The 21,576-nt window shown below is 39.3% G+C and overlaps 1 protein-coding gene and 1 long non-coding RNA gene across 7 annotated transcripts in view; one reads left to right on the top strand and one right to left on the bottom strand.

The window, feature by feature from the left end:
• CFAP43 (cilia and flagella associated protein 43) overlaps positions 1 to 21,576 on the top strand; it is a 100,498-nt gene that overhangs the window by 11,066 nt on the left and 67,856 nt on the right. For 4 of the 5 annotated variants that reach the window (XM_073354443.2, XM_073354439.2, XM_073354441.2 and 1 more), the window contains exons 4-13: positions 1,157 to 1,324; positions 3,924 to 4,074; positions 8,134 to 8,293; positions 10,444 to 10,506; positions 11,277 to 11,353; positions 12,184 to 12,315; positions 13,311 to 13,427; positions 14,676 to 14,756; positions 18,119 to 18,267; positions 19,521 to 19,624. In XM_073354443.2, the coding sequence (XP_073210544.2) occupies positions 1,157 to 1,324; positions 3,924 to 4,074; positions 8,134 to 8,293; positions 10,444 to 10,506; positions 11,277 to 11,353; positions 12,184 to 12,315; positions 13,311 to 13,427; positions 14,676 to 14,756; positions 18,119 to 18,267; positions 19,521 to 19,624 (1,202 nt within the window). The remainder of the gene's footprint in view (positions 1 to 1,156; positions 1,325 to 3,923; positions 4,075 to 8,133; positions 8,294 to 10,443; positions 10,507 to 11,276; positions 11,354 to 12,183; positions 12,316 to 13,310; positions 13,428 to 14,675; positions 14,757 to 18,118; positions 18,268 to 19,520; positions 19,625 to 21,576) is intronic. The other variant, XM_073354442.2, reaches the window with a different exon arrangement.
• On the bottom strand, positions 4,108 to 7,757 carry LOC140915056 (uncharacterized). Of its 2 annotated transcripts, none has more exons than XR_013636100.1 (3): positions 7,715 to 7,757; positions 7,329 to 7,447; positions 4,108 to 4,999 (listed from the first exon to the last, which is right to left on the bottom strand). It is a non-coding gene; the product is annotated as an uncharacterized LOC140915056 (long non-coding RNA). The 2 variants fall into 2 exon arrangements; XR_013636101.1 differs by having other exon boundaries at positions 4,108 to 5,065.

The following is a 21,576-nucleotide window of genomic DNA, read 5'->3' on the forward strand; positions in this document are numbered from 1 at the left end:
TTTCTTCTGTTCAAAGCAATGGCTTAGTGCCAGATGCTTTTTCAGACACATACGCCATATCACATCATATCTTAGTAAATTAGCTACAACAAAAGAAGCTTGGCACAGCTTGCTGTGTATCAGAGCACACGGACAGATCTTTAGGGAGAGAGCTACACTAACATCCTTCTATGCCAGAATTTCACCTTCTAACTTCCTTTAATATTAATGGGAGCTACTGAACATGTGTTAATACTAGTGCATCAAGATAAAATACACCCCTTAAATCATGTTTTATTTGTTTCCCAACACCCATTTTTTTTCCAGTGTGATATTAATATTAATAATTCTCTTGCATCCTGATCAATATCTATAAATGAATTTGTCACAAGCTAAACCAGCAGGATTATACTAAACTCATACACAGTAGCATGTACATGCTAGAGTTCTTCACTTCAACCTTAGTCATACATAATAAAGCTGAAATTCCAACTCCAAGTGACATGCTTTATCAATATATTTTTAAATTGCAAATGTTCATAAGACGTTAGTGTCAAGTATGATGTTCAGGAAATGGTGACTGTTCTCCTTCAATGATGCTAAGCAATTCCAAGGATAGCATGTGAAAACACAAATGTTTACCTTCTTACCTATAATAATTATAGGATTTTTATCCATACATCTTAAAGCTCTTTTTCAGAGGCCTGTAAGGATTATGGTCCCTGTCCTATAGATAGGAAGACTGAGGCACAGAGCTGGGTGGAGGGAAGTGACTTGTCCAGGATTACACAAAGAATAAATGACAGAGCTAGGGATAGAACCTATGTCTCCTGACTCCCAGCCTAATGCCCTGTCCGCAAAGCATAGCTGCCTGTGATGCACAGCAGCTCTATTTGTTTTGCATATTCTTGTAATGTTTCCTCTTAGTTAGTAGCAATCTTGGTCCTAAACAATATTCATTTTACATATGATTGATTATCCAGCTTCTTCTGTCATTCCCACCAAGAAGAATTAACTTGACTGACAGTTTTTGTGTGACAAGGTGCCAGATTCCTGAGGCATGGAGCATCTGCTACTGCCATGGATGTCAATCGGCACTTCTCAGGATCGAGTCTAAATGGTCATTCTGAATTTTATGACTTATTTGATACGTTTTTTTAAATTCTCCTTTTTGAAGGGACTGGCAAGAAAATATCCTTTTGTGCAGTAAATCTCAACCAGGTGTGACAGTGACCTCTATGAGCTTTAACCCCATGAACTGGCACCAGCTTTGTTTGTCCAATGAAAACTCTCTTACTGTCTGGAATATCGAAAGGAATGATCAAGAGCATCATCTCAAGTCAAAGTAAGTAACAGACCTTCCAGGCTAAAATAAAACTATAGAGTTAACTTTATTTTACTAAAAAGAAAAGGAGGACTTGTGGCACCTTAGAGACTAACAAATTTATTTGAGCATAAGCTTTAAGTGAGCTGTAGCTCATGAAAGCTTATGCGCAAATAAATTTGTTCGTCTCTAAGGTGCCAAAAGTCCTCCTTTTCTTTTTGCGGATACAGACTAACACGGCTGCTACTCTGAAACCTTTATTTTAGTGTTTAGGATCACTGACGTATATCCATTTACAAAGACCATGGATCCAATGAAGATTAACTGACAACCCTTTAAATCACAACCAATAAGATCTTTAACTGTCTGTCTCTTGAGTTTTGTGTGTTGAATTTGTGATAACATTTCCTAGTGCTCCGGTCTCCACATTACAACCATCACTATAGCTGATATGAATGGTCAGATTTGGTATCAGTCTTTGCTAAGAGGCCAAGTATTGAATGCACATGGAGATGGGACTATCTTCCCACTCCTGCAGGTGGCTTTGCCATTACAGGACTGAGGAATATTGACAGGGCAATATAGGAAAGCTTGCACTGCTGCTGTTGCATGTGATTACCATGTTTAGATAGAGTTTCTTGCCTGCAAAGATCATTTAGTAAAGTGGAATGTGTGTATTTTAAAGCAGATGTGGTCACAGACTGGTCTGCAAAAAAAAAAAAAACCCAGGTTGGGTCCAATGCTTGTTCTCTCTGTGATTAACATATCCTGTGTGATGAGTTTACAAGTCCAAAGGTGACTTTTCTAATGCTCACTGTAATTCGCCCAACACTACAGACTCAGGGCTTGTCTACACTTAATAGTTTTGCTGCTTTAACTATACTAGTTGTGTGAGTGTGTGTGTGCGTGTGTGTGAGAGAGAGAGAGAAAACAGCAAACCTTGTCTAGTGTGGATGTATAAAAGTGCTTATACTAGTATAGCTTATTCCAGTTGAAAACTGAAATAAGTTATACCGATAGAAGGTACCATTATATCATTATCGGGGGTAGCCGTGTTAGTCTGTATCCACAAAAACAGCAAGGAGTCCGGTGGCACCTTAAAGACTAACAGATTTATTTGGGCCACTAAAGCCTATGCCCAAATAAATCTGTTAGTCTTTAAGGTGCCACCGGACTCCTTGTTATTGTATCATTATAACAGTCTACACTAGGGCTTTTACCAGCATGCCTATGTCAGCAAAACGTGACAACCCTCACAGACACAGTTTTGCTGGTAAAATGTGTAAGTGTAGACCAGCCTTTAATGTGGGATCTGAAAATCAAGCTGGATTCTTTTTGCTTTTTATCACTATAAAGTTTACTCAGGAAGATGTATTTATTTTTCTCTCTCTTCACTCCAGTTGGCAGGAACTGAATTTGGTTGAAGGATTATTATTTATTTATACATTTTTACATAAAATTTCATTGTCATAAATCTGCATATTCCCCAAACTATTGCAAACTCACCCTCCCTTATACATTTTAATAGGTACTCTGCTATCTGATTGGTGATCATACACAAAAGACACTTTCTGAATACCACTCAGAATGCAACAGGAGAATAATATTTAGAGCATTTTTCATCTTTAAAGCACTTTTCAAACATTAGCAATGAATCTTCACAACTCCCTGCTGGGAGGGTAATTATTAACCCCAATGCACAGATGGGAAAACTGAGACCCAGGGTATGACTATACTGAAATAAAAAACCTGCAGCAGCAAGTCTCAGGGCTCAGTTCAACTGACAGTGGGCCTAAACATAGCAGCATAGCTGCTCGGGCTGAAGCCGAGGCTCTCAGACCCTCCCCCCTCACAGGATTTCAAAGCCCAGGCTCCAGCCTGTGTCCAAACTTTTTACTGCTATTTTTATCCCTGCAGCCCAAGCGCTGTGACCCTGAGTCAGTTGACCTGGGCTCTGAGACTTGCTGTCTCTGGTCTTTCATCACTATGTAGACATATCCCAAGAGTGATTAAGTTACTTGCCCAAGACAAAAAGGAATCAGTGTCAGAAGCAGACATTGGGATAGAATACAGAAGTTCACCACTGCCAGTTCTGTGCTCAGACCTTCTCCTGAAGTAGAAAGATTATGTGTATGTCTACACTATGGAGACTATATTGGCATAGCTATAGTGGCACAGCTATGTCCACTTAGCCCCATAGCATAGACTCAACCTACACTGACAGAAGGAGTCATTGTAGGAACACTGCCTCCCTGAACGAAGTTAGCTATATTGACAAAAGCCCTCTTCTGTCTACATAGCTGCACCTATACTAGGGATTTTGCTGTCATAGCTACAGTGCTCAGTGGGGGTGTTTTTTTCCATGTCGACATAGCTATGATGATGTAACTTTTCAGTGTAGACCAGGCCTATTATTCTTTATTACAACAGTATCTGCCATTTAAACTGGTTGTTTACGTCACTCTTTCATTATTATAATAGAGGTAAAGTGTTTGCATTAGAACGTCAACTAAGGGTCAGAGTCTCCAGGTTTTGAAAACATACTTCCCAGCTATGTATGAGTGTTTATTTTCTGTAAGTGCTTCCTCAGCTCATATGCTATTTCTTTTCCTTTCTGCAGGCCTGTCAGACTCCCTGCCGAAGATGGGTCTCTGATGTATAACCAGGATGTCTTTTTTTCACATCCTGGTATCCAAGACCTCTACTATGGTCCTGTGCTGCCAATTTCAGCCATTGCGGGGCTGGCAGGGGATGAAGCAGAGACATTTAGGGTAATTACCCTCTGCATCTAACTGCTAATATAAAATGTTATGATTGTAATGATACTGACAGATATGAACACAATTCATAATTGAAAGCCTATTAAACTTGCCTGGTCTAGGAAAGGGATATATTCTCTCAGCAATGTTTGTGAAACCCATATTAGCATTAGAATTATAATCACGGGGATGGCTCACTATTTTGTCAGGTCTGAAACACCTAGAATCCCAGATAAATCACATGAGGGCTGACATAGCCCATTTTAACTTTCCAAAGTACCTTGTAGTTCTTTTTCAAGTGGCCTCTGTGTATTCCTGTTTGTGGGATATAATGCCTCTGGTGTCAAGCTGCCGAATTTTTCTATGCCCACTGGGGCCATTCACCCCACTCTTGCAGAAGATTTCAAGGGTATAAAAGGGAAATGAGGGGTGGGGGTCTCCATGCACTTCAATTCCATTGTGACCGCAGAAGGTGCAGAGCGATTGTATCACACACACTGTCCTCAACGCTTTCCTCATTGATTTCTTGTAATTTTGCCCTTTGGGGCTATTGTCTTTCTAGTTAGTTAAATTAGCAAATTGTTAGCAAAGGCTGCCTTCAGTCAGAAGAATAAAGAAGAAATGGTGCCTATTGGGCACTGGTACCCTCCGGAAATGCTGCAGGAGTGGGAGGGTCTCACATATGCCTACTGACGGGGGAGGCACCTCAGCCCCAGTCGATGAAGTCTGTAAATGTGTACATCCAGCGTTGACTTGGACATCCACTAGCCTAAGTGGCACTGTGCAGAAGATTTGTGCTCACCAAGGAATTCCCTTCTTACCTCCCTTACCATCTAAAGTAATATTTACCTATGGCAGATTGCAATGGTCACCTTGTTCTCCAGCCTTTTAGGGCCTCCAGGCTCTGGTGCACATAAAAGCTTCCCCACATAGGGTTCTGGAATAGACAGTGATTTGTTTAGCCGGTAAGACTTTCTCCCATTGATCAAGACCAGAAATTCATCTGCAGAAAAGCACAAATGTCTCACTTTGACAAATACTAAGGAATTTTTTCCTCTCTACTACCTCATATTCATTCATTCAATAAGGACATGTTCCTCCTCTAATTTAAGTTTGTGTGAGGTTTTTCAATTGAATTCAGAGGGAGCAGGAGCTTGCCCTCAAGGAAACATTCAACAGACAGGATTCAACAGAAAGGAAGATTTATGTCCTTTGTCAGTAGGTCTGAATCAGATGAGAGGACATTCTTAATATTTATATTTATAGACAACCACTTGCTCCAACTATGCTTCAGAATATGTTGTTGTGGCTGGAGTTGTAACCAAGTGATGCCAAAAAGAGGCAGGCAGCAGCATGAAGTTTTTAACCCTCTCTCTTCTTGCACAAGGAGATATTTTCTGTTTCAGTATCTCATATAGCTAAACCCTGAGTTTTCTGCAATTGCTCAGACTTGGTTTCCAAACATGACCCCTCTTTGTCACCATGCACTGTTAGAGGCCATCAGCTTTCCACAAAATGTTTCATGTCTAGGCTTCTGGGCTTTTCCTCTAGAGAGTGCTATTTAAAGGAACAGAGCTTTAGAAAGCTTATGAATGATTGTACAATTTCACAACACAAACAACAAATGGGAGTGCTTCCTGTGACTCCCTTGTCCTGGGTATGCACGGTGATGGTCCCATTCTGGAATCAGAGCTCTGTGCCTATTATGTATGTTGAGTCATGACCATGATTAGAAATTGACTTTATAACAGATGGCGACTGGACTTGCATAGGAAGCCTCTGAGTCAGAGTAACTCAGCTACTATCTTGCAAAAAAAGATGGGTGGATGTAAAATCTCACAAAATATGTAAAAATACCTGTCTGAAGTCTATGTCTGGATGATATAATGACCATTTCATTAAAGAATCACTAGCATACTCTAGAGTTTATTAATCTCATTTGATTTATAAAATAAATGAGTCCATTGTATTTCTGAAACATCTTCCCTCAAAATGCTTCATAGAGAATAATGGATTGAACCTGACAACACACCTTTGAGGTAGATAAATATCCCATTTTAGAGAGAGAGAGAAAGTGACTTAACCAAAATCACATAGTGAGTCTCTGCCAGATCTTAGAAATAAAACCTAGATACTTCTGATTCTCAGTTCTGTGTTGCCAGCAGAAGAGTATCCATCTTTCCTCTTCCTATACCTTTTGCAAGACTCTGTGTTTCGCAGAATTACAAACCAAGCATATTACTTCATTCCCCACTAAAATGAAGCTACTTTTGGAGTGGGATGTGATTGCTGTTATGGTCTCACAGCAATTCTACATAGGAGTTTTGGGCAAGGAGTGAAGAGTGAAACAACAGTGGAATTTGGCTAGGCAGGTAATCATTGACCAGTGTGGAATTAGGCAAGGAACCCAGGAGTAACACTTCCTACTTTCCATTGAATCTAGAGATGAAAAAGATCTCTTAGGTCATCCTGTCCATCTCTCTGTCAACATAGGATTATTCTCTATTTTACATTTGCTAGTGTTCTGTGAAGATCAGCTTTTCATGTGCCAAGCAGCAGGGTTTTTGCAACTTCTTTGGAGGGTTTATCTCACAGATAATATATATCACTCCCAGGAAGCTTCTCCTACTATTCATTTTAAATTTGTCCCACTACAATTATCTATAATCTGTTTTATTCTATTAAATACTTTTCCTCCTATTAAATACTTTTCCTTCCTTCATGCTTACACGTTTCAAATTCTTGTAGACTACATTGCATTACCTGGACTGCAGGATTCAAGCTACTATCCCTCATTTAATCACCACTTAGCCAAGCTATTAATATTTAATTCTTTTAATATTTTCTCTTAAATCAGTCCACCTAATGGTCTTTGTTGCTTTTCACTGAATTCACTTCAACTTAGGAATACCCATCTGTCCATACTTGTTGGCCCAACTAACAAAGATTCTGAGGCACTCACATACTATAACGCTCTTCTAATGTAGGGAAGTAATATTATCCCCATTTTATAGATTGAGAGCTTAGGCACAGAAAAGCTAGGTGACTTGCCCAAGCTTGCACAGGAAATCTGGCAGAGATGTGCCCAGAATTGATTTGCAGATGACACAAAGATTGGCAAAATGGTAAATAATGATGAGCACAGGGCAGTCTAACAGAGCAGTCTGGATGGTTTGGTAAGCTGTGCCCATGAAAACAAAATACATATTAACACTGACAAGTGCAAGAACATATGTATAGGTATAAAAAATGTAGGGTGTACTTACAGAATGGAGGACTGTGTCCTGGAAAGCAGTGACTCTGAAGAGGATGTAGGTGTCATAGTGGGCAAACAACTCGACATTAGCAACGGTGTGGCTAAAAGGGCTATGCAATCCTTCGATGTCTAAACAGGATAGTAGTGAGTAGAGGGAGAAAGGTGATTTTAGTTCCATAGATAGTATTGGTGAGGCTAATACAAGAATACTACATCCTGTTCTGGTGCCCACATTTTAAAAAGGGTGTTGAAACATTGGAAAGGGTGCAGAAAAGAGCCACAAAAATAATTGAAGGGCTGGAGAAAATGCCTTATAGTGAGATACTTAAAAAGCTCTGCCAGGTTAGTTTATCAAAAAGAAGACTGAGGGGTGACTTGATTACAGGGTATAAATACCTTCACAGGGAGAAGATACCAGATACTAAAGGACTCTTCATTCTAATGGAGAAAGGCATAACAAGAACCAACAGGTGGAAATTAAAGCCAGACAAATTCAAAGTAGAAATAAGGGACAATATTTTAACAGTGAGGGTGATTAACCATTGGAACAAGCTACCAAGGGAAGTAGTGGATTCTCTCTCTCTTGGGTCTTAAAATCTAGACTGGGCCCTTTCTGGAAGATATACTTTAGTCACATGCAAGTTAATGGGCTCAATTAAGAAGTAAGTAGGTGAAATTCTCTGGCCTGCATTATACAGGATGTCACACTAGATGATCTAATGGTACCTTCTGGCCTTAAAATCTCTGAACCTATATATTTATGTATACAAACGTTTGCCACTTTTAACTGAAGCTTGCTGATTTTTATATTGAAGCCTAAAGATGACATCCAGCCTTCAGTCCACCCTACTGTCCACTGCTGGACTGCGACGTCTGACCTGTATATGGGCTGTGAAGAGGGACATTTTTTGGCAATTAATGTTGAGACACTCAAAGCTTCTCTTCTCTATTACAAACCTCCACGAGACACTAAAGGTAACAAAGAGCTTCACTGAAGGTTTTTATAGAAATTACATGTTTCTCTTTGTATGTGGTTTCTTCCCTTTTCCATGGGCTTCAATATCTTTTTCCTCTGGCAAAAATATACAAATGCTTCAATGTTGTTTGGTCTTAAAAATGAACAATAATGCTGGTATTGCAGATCTCATTCACAACCCCACAGAACTGATGTAAAAGCACTAGTAGGCCAGACATATACAGACTTATATTATTATTGTTTATTAATGTATTGAGCACCAACAACATGTTTGATGTTGCACAAAACCCAGGGCTTGCCTTCACTAGAAAATTAGGTTGTGTTAGAACATGCCCTTGAGGAGTCATGCTAACTAACATGATACGTAACACTACTTTGCCGTCAGTGTAGACAGGGAAAGCTGTGTTTAATGTCATGCCAACTGTTCATGTTAACCATGTAGTTACAGACATGGAAAACATGTCAGTCATTGTCTACATTTACTGCAGAGTTGTGTTTAGCGTTAAGTTAGCTAACATGATTCTTCAAGGTCCTTTTCTAATGCTGCACCGAGTATTCCTGGCTTTCCAAAGTATTGTCCCTCACTTAAAGTGTGGTGATTAATCCAGATACAGAGGGTATTGTTTTGGAGGGTTTTTTTAACAAAAAGTGCTGTGTTAATCCCCTGGCTGTGATCTCATTATTTATTGTCACAAGTCAAACAAGGTAAGTATTTGGAGTTCTCCAAGAAAAGTTCGGGATTTGCCAATTCAGGAGGTTGCACCTTTCGGTGCTTCAGTTGGCCACAGTGTTCTTCTTTGCTTCCTGTTCTAAACTATTGTGCAGTGGTGTTATATGCTCTTAGGCCCCAATTCACTTTAAATTAAGCATGTGCTTAAGTAATTTGTATGTGATTAAGACCTTTGCTACTTAGCAAAGCACTTAATTACATGCTCAACTTTAAGCACATGCTGAAGTCCCATTGAATAAAAAAAAAACATTAAGCACGTGTTCAATCAATCCCTTTAACAGCTGCCACATTTCACCTGAACGTTTTTGGGGTAGCTGAAGTTCCTCTATCATAGATTAATCAAATATGATAACCTAAGTAAATAATAACAACATTTTCATTAGAATATATACTGATTTCCATCTATAGATCTCAAAATGGTGGGCAGAGACCTGTCAGGGATTTTCTAGACCAGGGGTGGGCAAACTTTTTGGCCCGAGGGCCACACTGGGGTGCGAAACTGCATGGAGGGCCGGGTAGGGAAGGCTGTGCCTCCCCAAATAGCCTGCCCCCCGCCCCCTATCTGACCCCTCCCACTTCCCACCCCATGACTGCCCCCCTCAAAACCCCTGACCCATCCAACCCTCCCCTGCTCCTTGTCCCCTGACCGCCCCCTCCTGGGACCCCTGCCCCTAACTGCCCCCCGGGACCCCACCCCCTATCCAAACCCCTTCTGCTCCCTGTCCCTTGACTGCCCCTCCCCCATCCTCACCTCCTAACAGCCCCCTATCCAACCGCCCTCTGCTCCCTGTCTCCTGACTGCCCCCCTGGAACCCCTTGCCCCTTATCCAACCCCCCAGGCCTGGCCCCCTTACTATGCTGCTCAGAGAAGCATGTCTGGCAGCTGCGCCACCCGGACAGAGCCAGACACAGTGCCGCACTGCCCTGCATGAGCTCGCAGCCCCGCCGCCCAGAACGCTGCCCACGCAGCGGCATGGCTGCAGGGGAGGGGGGCCAGCAGAGGAGGGGCCGGGGTCTAGCCTCCCCTGCTGGGAGCTCAGGGGCCAGGCAGAATGGTCCCATGGGCCGCATGTGGCCCGCAGCCTGTAGTTTGCCCACCTCTGGTCTAGACTCTAGATAATACTTAGTCCTGCCTCACTGAAGGGACTGGACTAGATGCTGTCGAGGTCCCTTCCAATCATATGTCTATGATTGTTATTCTCATTTTACTGATGGGGTAACTGAGCCACAGAAACATTGTGACTTGCCCACAGACACACAGATGAATTAATTGGTAGAAACAGGAAAAGAACCCAGGTCTCCTGATGCCTAGCTCTGTGTTCAGTAGACTAGGCTACAGCTAGCCCTTAGTGCAACATTCACATATTCAGTACATGCACTGTAGTTAACACTTTAATTTGTTTCTTTTTCTTTATGCAGAACGAAGGCGAACACAATTTCATTCCTTACCACTTCTTTCTGATGATAGTTTGAAAAACGAAGGTATTTACTTGTTTAAATGCAGTTGGGTTTTTGTTTGTTTTTGTTTTTTTAAAGGCTGCACCAGTGGCTGCTGAGAGTCATAATACATGTCAGTACAACTCCATCATAGGTAGAGCATTGGCTCTAGAAGGATACTGATGTTCAGTGACCTGCGAGAGACAATTTAATGGCATGAGGTCAGGTATCTAAATCACAAAAGTCATCAACACGATTGGTACTAATGGAAAGCCATTTTGACAGCCTCAACAGAGACAATGAAACTGGACGTATTTGTTTTGTGTTGATTCTAATTTACACTGATGTGAGATCAGACTCAGGCTCCTACATTTTGTTTAGAACCACTGAAAATTATTTGTTGTTTATATAGCACTAACTTTGTACGAGGCACTCTTTCTCAATTACTATTGGGAAACTTAAAAAAAATCTGTTTTGTCTTGGTGACTGTTCAGTGGCCTATACAAAATAAATGAATAATCTCAGTTCAGTTTGTAATGGACAGGTGTCCACATCACTAAAGCCACAACTGACACTAATTGGCCTTCTCCTTGCTAGACTGAGCTACTTCCTCACCCATAAATGTAATCCCTCTCAAATCAAGGTTGAGGCACATCCTGGGGAGTGTGGAGGTAACTAGCCCTGTGACTACTTGTGCTATAGTTTTTTTCAGCCTCCCAGGTTGTCAGTCTGTCATATTTCACAAGCAGTACATTCAATGAGATATTTAAGAGCTAAGCCATTTTCAAAAACATGAAATGTTTTTGCTTTTGCAGAAGACAAACGGAGAAAACAAAAACCTGTTCTGCTTGCTATGGCATATCATAAGGATGGACTATATGCAGCTGGAAGTGTAAGGCATCCCTCATTCTTTGAACCAGGCCTATTGTGTGAAAACCTAAACCGAAGCATATTCGAGTGAAATGCGCTCACAGAACCCCTAGCATGGGCAGAAGTGAGAAGAAGAAAAGAGCTGTAGAACTAGGAAATGTCTCTCTAGTGTTGTACGTACTTTGCTGTTTAAGATTTGGGACAACAAATCTGGAGGGGAAGAATCCATTTTTTCATAGTCTAACAAGCAAGTAGTGACTAAGCTCCCAGTGTTTAACAACGATAGGCAGCAAATAAAGAGCTTTTCTTTGGAGAACTCGTAAAGGGTTGTAAAGAGATATGAAAGAATTAGAATGGACGTAGAATGGAAGAGGAGAAAGAGAATTTCCAAGATAACTGCCCAGTCGTGTTGTGCTCAGAAGTCTGCTCTGCCTTTATGTATGATATAACTTAACGATACATGTCTTGGTTATTCTTTAACAAAAACCCATTAGGCCAAATTCAGCTTGTGTTACTCCTGTGAGATCTTAGTGAAATCAAATGGGGTACGTAGTATAACTGGTAACAGAATCTGACCCATTGCAATTAAACTTGAATTATTTTTAAGTCTAGATTTTTAAGAAATATTTTAGTTTATCTTCATTTCTGGCATCATGCAGTATTTCAGTCTAGGTGTCCCATACTCAGGGACAAGATAAAGGTTAATAAGACCAACAATGACAGGAATCAGTGGAATCATCTTGACCCTTCCCACAGCGTTTCTTAGATGTTTACACAGTGCAGTTTTGCTGTAACTGGTTAGGATAAGTGGTCTAGATCTGATGTGCATTTGCATTTATCTTTTCTGTTTAGGATGGTATTGTGCACTTTTACCAAATCAAAGGCACACACTATCAGATGGATAATTGCTTTGATGTATCAGAACCCATAATCAGCCTCGTTTTCTCCCCTGACTACAACATATTACTAGTAGAAACAGACAAGGTACAGTATTATGTAATGAGGTGCCCATGTCAGGTTACATAGCACCTGCATGACATTTTTAGTATCACTGAGCTAAATTCATCCCTAGTGTAATCCCACTAAAGTCAATGGCATTACACCAGAGGTGAATTTGGCCCAATGTGCATGTGTGAGAGAAGCACAAACCAATTGATTTCTGAAGATGGTGGATTGTACCATACAATTTTTACCTGACTCTTATGTATGATTCTGTGACTTACTGGTCAGCACGGAAGTCTGGAAGCCAATGGGATCACTTGAACTATGTACAAAAATCTGTGCAGAATTGAGGCCTAAGGGAATAATTCAATTCCCTCAGAAAAGGAAGAGGAAAATTTAAGTTCTCTCTCTTCTGAGAAGTCATATTTTCCAGTCATATCATTTTAGTTGGCTTTTTTATAATTCTACAAAGTTTTAATATTTTTAATGTGAAAACCATAATAGCACAGGAGAGAGAAAAAATAATATCCTGGGTAAGAGGATGGAGCAAGAGATTGGAAGTCAGGATTTCTGGGGTCTGTTCCTAGCACTGGCACAGTGACCACGATCATTCACTCGTCCTCTCTACGCCTGAGTTTCCCCTTCTGTAAAATGAATTAATATTGCATCCCTATCTCACTGGGGTAATGTGAGGATTAATTAATAAATGTTTCCCAAATGCCTTGAGATATTCAGATAAAATAATATGCACTCTAAAAGGTTTATGTTTTGTTTTGTTTTAAAATACTTTATTGGTTCTTGAAATAAATTAAACAGAGTTTGCTTTAATTTTATTTCAGTCATTTTCTGAAATTGTCCACTAACTTTGGGGGAACTACATTGATTTACATCAGCTGAGTCTTTTTCCTCAATTCGGAGACATCTGTAAAAGTTTAAAGAGCAAAGTTCAGAAAGATGGGTGGTTTTTGTTGGTGTGATTGAGGACTCTTACGGAATGCTTTATAGCCAAATGATGGATTGTCATTTATATTTGTCAGGGATCAGTCTATGTCTATAAACCTTCACAGAATGAGAAAGTCATCAAACTCTTGGATGCATGCAATGATCATTTCCTGTCAGCTGATTTTCTTACTCCAGGGAACAAGTATTGTGTGGTAAGGAACTCTCTCCTTTGTTATACATAAGTGGTTATCCTCAACTAGGAATAATAGATAACCAAAATATTGCTATGGCAACCTACATAGCATAGAAGCAGATGTGCTGCAGAGGCTGGGGCTCATATTCTGATATCAGTCACATCAGTGTAGATCCAGAGTAACTCCATTAAAGTGAGTGGAGTTATTCCAGGTCTAGGTTAGTGTAAACGAGAACAGACTCTGGCCTTGCATTCTTTGAAGAAATGTGGTTAAGCCACAGATTGTTCAGTTCTTATCTGGACTCTCCTATTGATTCACTATGTGGCCTTGGAAACGTCACTCTGTATGGGCCAAGTTCATAACACGGCTGGAGATGGGCTCAGTACAGAGAATGGAAGTTGAAGGAGGTAGCTTTCTAGCTCCCTAGCCACCACACCTGTGCTGGGACTCCCACTGGCCTCTTCAGCCCTCAGTGCAAGTTTGAGCAGCCTGAGAGACTATCTATCCTGTGCCGAGCTATCCACAGCCCCCAGGGGCCTTTTCCACAGCCAGGGCATAGCAGTGCCATGACCATGCCTCACTCATCATGAAAACACCCTGACATTCCCCATGTGGCAGGGACTTTTCCAGGAGATAGTGTACAGCCAGCTACCCTGATTCTTTACCAGCCAAGGAAGTCCCCAGAGAGCCAGCATAAAGGAGCCTTGAGGTGCTGATGAATCAGTTGTGTGGGTCTCCTCATTTTTAGCAAAGGGATGATAATCCTTACCTGCTTCATGGGAGAATTATGAGTTAATTAATTCATATTTGTACAGTACTCTGAAGATTTAAATAATTAGATGCAAGGTGCTGAGCACTTTTATGACATAAGTCTCTTCTTGTCCAAAGACCAAGTCCTCTTTTTCAGGCACGTTTACCAGGAAAAATTGTGAGCGTTTTTCTACACTGCTGGCTGAATGGTGGAGGTGGAAGTGCTAATGTAGATCAGGCACGTATGTTACCAGTGCATCATCTAATCCTGCTCCGAGCACCATCGCTGGAGCTGCACTGGTGCGAAAATGCTTACAAATTTTCTGAGTATAGATGCATCCCTAAAGGAACGTGATTAATAGCACTGTGTGTGACACTGCTGTGATCGTTCAAAACTAAACCAGCATCTTTTTATCTGCTATGCCCTGTCATCAGCCTGGTTAATTTTCCATAGAAAGCCACTGCCCACTTCATGTCCATTTTTTCCACTCTAATCGGTCTCTTCTTCTTTAACAGTCTGTAGCAATTTCAGGGGAAGTGCATGTTTGGCTGCTGGAGGATGGAGCTTTCATCAGCAAGCTCTGCCTGAATACACAGGTACTGATTACTGGAAATTGAGGTTTAAACCTTTTTTAGTCATCAAATAAAAATGAGAATATTTTTTTGCAAAATATACCAAAAAATGCCTTAGATTTACCATTTTAATAATGCTGAAAATTTGTTTCTGAAAAGCCCAGTGAATCATAAAGATCTCCTGAATATGGGGATCTCATACCCAGGGCCCACAACTACAAAGATGGCCAAATTTTTTATATTGTTTAAAGAAAATAATTTCTAAAACATTGGTTGTGGTGGTACCGCAGTACCTTTCAGTCACTTCACCCAATTCATCTGTGTGCTATCTCCCAGGATTCTCCATAGCAAAAAACCAGAAGTCTCTTCAGGTTTAGTTTAGTCTAATAGATAGAGTGCTAGACTGAAATTCAGGAGATTTTGATTCTTTTTCTTGCTCTGCCACTGTCCTGCTGGATGATCTTGCCCAAGTCAGTTCATCACTCTGTTCCATAATGTCCCCATCTGTAAAATATGGGGACTTTGTGCTGACTTACACCAGCAGAGGAATGGCTAGTGCATTTCACTTGACTCCAGCTGGCCATATTTTACAAAATATCTGAAAACTGAAAACCATTCATCAGCAGTATTCTAGGCTTGTCCACCATTCAGCTGAACTGTTCCATGACAGTCTTTACCAAGAAGACCACTGGAAAGAAAATTATATTTTTTAAAATTTTAATTAAGATAATAATCCCAAAGGATTATTAGTAATAAAGGCTTCATATTTGCTGTGAGACAAAAGCCTTTGCACATGGTCTTTAGTGATCAGGATCTTAATAATTCTCATTCAGAGCAAAACGCTTTCTATGCATGAAGAAACCTCTGAGGATTTCATGACACTTTAAAAGGAGTTTTTGTTAACCAAAAGAAATGCTGTCCTTTGTGAAGAATAACCAAAATTCTTGCTGATAACCAAAGAATGATAGCATTTAGTGTTGAATTCAGACCTTTGTTTCATGCTTGGTGTTCTGCTTTCTGGCAGAGAGACCAAAAATTTCCAGTCCCACTTTTTTAGAATCTCAAGGTTGTAACTTTGTTAAAATACAAGACAGTGATAATTGCATTTTAACTATGATTATTTTGACTTTTTTGAAACTTTACAAAAGTATTTTGGTCTTTAAAAAACCAAACCAGCCAACCAACTTTACCATTCATCTTTAATTTAAAAATGTTGAATCAACTAATTTGATCCAAAGACCCTCTAGGTAGGGACCCTGCCTTCATTTTCAGTTTGGGAAGAATATACACAGTGTGAGTGCTACTGAAAATAAGTACTACTATCACTAATAATAACAATAAATTAATTAATGTTCTTGTAGAGATGCCAAAATCTCAAGCCAGTGGTCTATTAGAAACATGCCCAAAACACCCCTTACTGACAAGACCTGTGGACCCTACACATGCCTATCACAACACGTGGTGTACTTCATCCAGTGCACTAAATGGCTCAATAACAATTATGTGGGTGAAACCAGATAATCTCTATGCTCTCAAATGAACTCATACAGGAAAATGATAAAAGACAAGAACACCACCTGTAGGTGACTGCTTTTTACAAAGCGATCACTATATATCTGATCTCTGAGTCCTCATCCTCAAAGGAAACCTGCATAATACTTTCAAAAGATGGGCCTGGGAGCTTAAATTCATTACTGTGCTAGACACCAAAAATCATGGACTGAATAGGGACACTCGATTTATGGCTTATTACAAGAGTCTGTAACCCACTAATCGCCCTTTTTTGTTCTATGACTGCAGAGGAGTAAGCAGGCCGCTCTACCTTGAATGGTCCCTTACAATATGTGCTAACTACTTACGTTGAACAATCTGTTCCACCTTGCATTTAGCTGTGACACTGGGAGTTCCTTTCCCAGACCTGAAGAAGAGTTCTGTATGGTTCAAAAGCTGTACATCAGCATAACTTAGGTTGACTTAATTTTGTGGTATAGACTTGCCTGAAGTGTATTCTGTACTAAATGAAAAGCAAAAAGCTTATATTTACACAGCACCTTCAATATGAGGGGTTTAAAGTGATTTATAGCCATTACTGATATCTCCTTAGTGCCTGAGTTTTACATCTGACAGAATGGAAGCACAGAGAGGTTAAGTATGTCCAAAATATTAGTATCAGAGCCAGGAATAGAACCTAGAAGTCCCATGTTCTAGACATTGGAAAACACTTCCTTTCTTTTAAACACCACTGTGTATGTTAGATTTGTTTTGTATTTGTTTTTGAATAATTCCATTTTACACTGATCTTTTTAAAGACTGATATATAGCACCCTAATTTTGCATGGGTCTCGAGTTAAAAATATCAGAAGAGTCAGGTTGCAAATCATGTAAGTTTCATGTGTAAAGTTATCATAGAACATAAGACTGTGACAGTGTAATCAACCAGTCCAACTTTTCTTTTTGATAGCTGTTTATTATTTTTACTTGTGTAGTTCTCTCCTGATATTTCATTTAAACTAAGCCTGTAGCATCTTTGCCCCAACAGTCCTTGACTCTGGCAAAGGGTCTGATGGTTTGATTGTACTAGAAAACTCCTTGCATGAACTGTTTGTTTACCCATTTACAGGAACTGCTCCCATTTACAGGAAAAGTGTTACTTAACCCCTTACAAAAATTAACAAATTAATCTACTCACTGGGCAGAATATTAAGTTCTTTGCCTTCACTGTGGGTTCCTACTTACTCTATCTGATCACTACTAATGGCGCACCAAAGACCACATACTAAACTACAATTTTGATTTTAAGATGTTTCCTATTTTACAACTGTGTTTTTGCTTTTTTGCATTAAAAGGATCTTAAAATACCAATTAAATTGTTGCATATTCTTGCATCAGCCTTGTACTAAAGTGTTGGACTACTATATAGGGTGCTCAGATTTGAGTCTTAGTCGCTTGCTTTCCTGGACTGGAAGTGCTGGGCAAGCTGCACATTATGCTCTGGTGGTTCTGATTTCATATAAATTTTTTTATTTTGAAATCTCAAAATTTTTCATGGATGGCAAAAAAGTTTCTGACTTGCTCTACTCATTAGCCAACCTCTCTGATCCGTTTAGAAGCACACTGACTGATTGTGGATATGATGCAGGGCCTTAAGGATGGGGGTATATAAACCTTGGGATGGGGATGGTCTTTAAGAATCTAGTACTGCATTCATGGAGAAAAGGGGGCATAATGTTTTTAATGACCCTTTTTTGTGACTCTGATTAAGTCAAAATTTTCTTTACATAGATCACTTATTGCTATTTTTTAGATGTGAGAGAACTTTGCATAATAGAGCAAGTTTCATAGTAAGATGTTGCAGTACAATTAAGTGTATTTTACTATTTAACTAGGCAACTGCTATGGTTTGCTGCCCCTCCTCATATAGTGTTGCTGTGGGGACCAAAGTGGGTCATGTCTATTTCATTGATGTTACCAAAGTTGAAACGCCACGTGTGGTTCACAGAGTTCTTCTTTCCAACTTACCTGTGCAGCATCTGCAGTAAGTATGTAGTAGCAGAGGGAAGAGGTATTGTCAGCAGATAGCCTGAACAATGTGTGTGTTGAGAAATCTATGTGCACTTTTTTGTGTATTCCTCAAGAGAGTTGTGCATGTCAGATGAGACACTGTGGACTAGATTCATGAAAAGAATAATGGATGACGATATAACATGCTATGGTGCTCATCATCCTGTAGGATCCAAAAGTGGCTTACAACTACAGACATGTAGCAACCACTTCATTGTTGAATGAAGCCACTTCTGCCAGAGCTGGAGTATAACAAACAGGTGGACAGCCGATGCAGACACACTACACAATAGTAGGTGGGGCGGGACTTTGGTTGAGGGCAATGGAATAAACCCATGTTCTTACGAAAAATGCCACAAAGAGCAGGAAATATATTAATATATAAGGTCCTATCTGACAGCTTCGCCACACACTAAGTTCCATGTAATTACATATCTAACTTGGGAGGATGAAGGGGTGAGTCAGTCCTGCAGTGATTCAGACCTGTGGTTCCAGGAAATGGAGACATCTCTAATCTGATGCTTAAAGCTCTGAGCTATCCCTTCTCACATGATGGATGTTTTTATTACTATTTATTATTATTCTGTTAACATTTCACAAATGTAATTATTCCTATACAATTAGCACTAGGGATTGTTGGATTTAAAAAAATGTCAATATTTAATAGTGACCCGTAGAGATAATCATTAATCTACTTTAACATTTTAATAAATGGGATTGATATTGGATTTGTTAAACATTAAAAAAAACTATTATTTGAGAGATCAATTGTGACATCTCTTCATTATTATCTCTAAAGTAAAACATTAACAATTCATATATTGAGTAAATGATTTTAAAGGTGTATCAATACATATAGAGACAGAGAGCATATAATATAAAAAGTCTGCTTAGAAATCTCTGAAAAAGAGGTGGATTAAAAGGAATGAAAGATTTTATAATGTAACCAAACTATTATGTAATATTACTAGGTTTACATCAAACGCCCACTGAAGTAAACAGAAATGGCTCCCATTGACTTTAATGGGCTTTGGATCAGGCCTGAGCCAAGTAAACCCTACAGGCTAAATCTCTGTTACAGTATGGACCCCACTGAAACCAGTAGGGTTACACGAGTGTAACTCAGAGCAGAACTTGGCCTTTTGAATTGAATTGTATCAGGTGAAATACTGTGATTAGACTATAATGGACAAAAACTGTGTTAAAGTGGAATTCTGTTTTGTCTAGATATGATCAGAGTGGTCAGTACCTCATAACTGGAGCTGCAGAAGGACATATCTTTATTTTAGATGCCCGGCCCTCAAAATTATTCCAGGTTCTTGGATACTTAGGTAATATATGTAACAGAATATAATATCTAATATTAATTGCATTGTATTTTGTTTATGCTGTTATTTAGAAACTAAAGTTTTTAATACAAGGATGGAATTGGGGTGAAGGATTGCAGCCCTGGTGACTTTACTTCTTTAAATGGTGCTCTGTATTTTTTCCCGATAAATGCCATTTTGTTGTATTGGCTTTTTTTTTTTCTTTTTGATGACTTTCTACAACAATCTCTCATGTGCAGTAGTCTTTTGTTTGGCACCTTATCACACTATAGCACTCTTCTGAACAAATACACTTTACAAGATACTGTTAAACAACAGAGTTTGTTGCAGTTTTAAATCCTGTATTCTGGGAGCTCCTCCATAACCTAGACACCTTTGCCTGAGGGTGCACATGTACTGCACTTGCAAATTCAGATATAAGCCATTCTGCATGAATGTTGTGTTTTCATCTAGTTGGGACTGGCCCTAACCATTTTTTTCCTCTAATTTTCGTTCCCACCAGTGTGGCTTCCCCATCATAGGCCAGAAGAGTTACTGGTGAGCAGAATAAAGCATTTGTTCCAGCTTCCCACCCAAGAAGCTGAGAATGGTGCCAGCAAAGCACTCCCAGTCTCTTATGGTCCAGTAAGTGAGGGACTGGGACTGATAGCAAGTCTGGCTATCATCTGTCCAAAGGCCTATCCCACATCACTTGAACATGGGGACTGACGGAACTGTCAGTTTTGTTGATTGATACTGAAGAAGACAAAATGATAGACTGGAGAACTACAAAAGTACAATGTGTAAATGCTATTCCCTTTGTTCTCAAATGCTTACAGCAAGTCTTATTCATCCAGTGATAAAGATACATGTAAGCCTAATGCTCTTACTTCAGTGATAAACTCTGATTTAATGCTTTGCTTTATTCATGTACTTAAGCTGAAATGTTCAGTCTCAGTTGACCTCACCCTGATATAGACTTGCTTCCCTTACTTTTTCTTTTGCTATGAAGGGTGATTTTTAATAAGGATTAGCCACATGCAATAAGCAAACACAACCTTTTGCAGACTGGCCGTGTTAACTTTTTCTGTTGATAAATCATCAAGGCCCCAGTGCTGCAGAACACATAAGCACATGCTTTACTCTATCCCTATTCAGCACTTAAGCATGTGTTTCAATTTAAGCAGGTGCTTAAATCCTTTTAAGTCTAAGTGAGCAATTAATTCAAGGTTAAAGATGAAATTTCCACCATGTGTCTTTGAGTTGGTTCTTTACGTACTTTAACTCATGAAAAGGATCCTTCTGAAAGCTGAAACCTTATATGTATATAACCCACTGGTGGTATTAATATTTTTAATGGTGTGGTATCCATGTCTTAATTTTGAGCCTAAATATGTTATGGTGGTGGTTTAATTTAATTTGAATTCCATTGTGGTGGCATTTGGATGGATCATATACAAAGTAGGGCTGTCAAGCAATTAAAAATTAATCGTGATTAGTCGCGCAATTAAAAAAATTAATAGAGATTAATTGTGCGATTAATCACACTGTTAATAATAGAATACCATTTATTTAAATATTTTTGGATGTTTTCTACATTTTCAAATATAATTATTTCAATTACAACACAGAATACAAAGTATACAGTGCTCACTTTATATTTTTTATTACAAATATTTGCACTGTAAAAAACAAAAAAATAGTATTTATTTACCTAATTTATTTAGTATATAGTTATTCACCTAATACAAATACTATAATGCCATCTCTTTATCATGAAAGTTGAACTTACAAATTTAGAATTATGTACAAAAAAACCCTGCATTCAAAAATAAAACAATGTAAAATTTTCAAGCCTACAAGTCCACTCAGTCCTATTTCTTGTTCAGCCAGTTGCTCAGACAAACAGGTTTGTTTACATTTGCAGAAGATAATGCTGCCCGCTTCTTGTTTATAATGTCACCTGAAAGTGAAAA

Source organism: Lepidochelys kempii, chromosome 7 (genome assembly GCF_965140285.1).
Source record: "Lepidochelys kempii isolate rLepKem1 chromosome 7, rLepKem1.hap1, whole genome shotgun sequence".
Classification (NCBI taxonomy): domain Eukaryota; kingdom Metazoa; phylum Chordata; order Testudines; family Cheloniidae; genus Lepidochelys; species Lepidochelys kempii.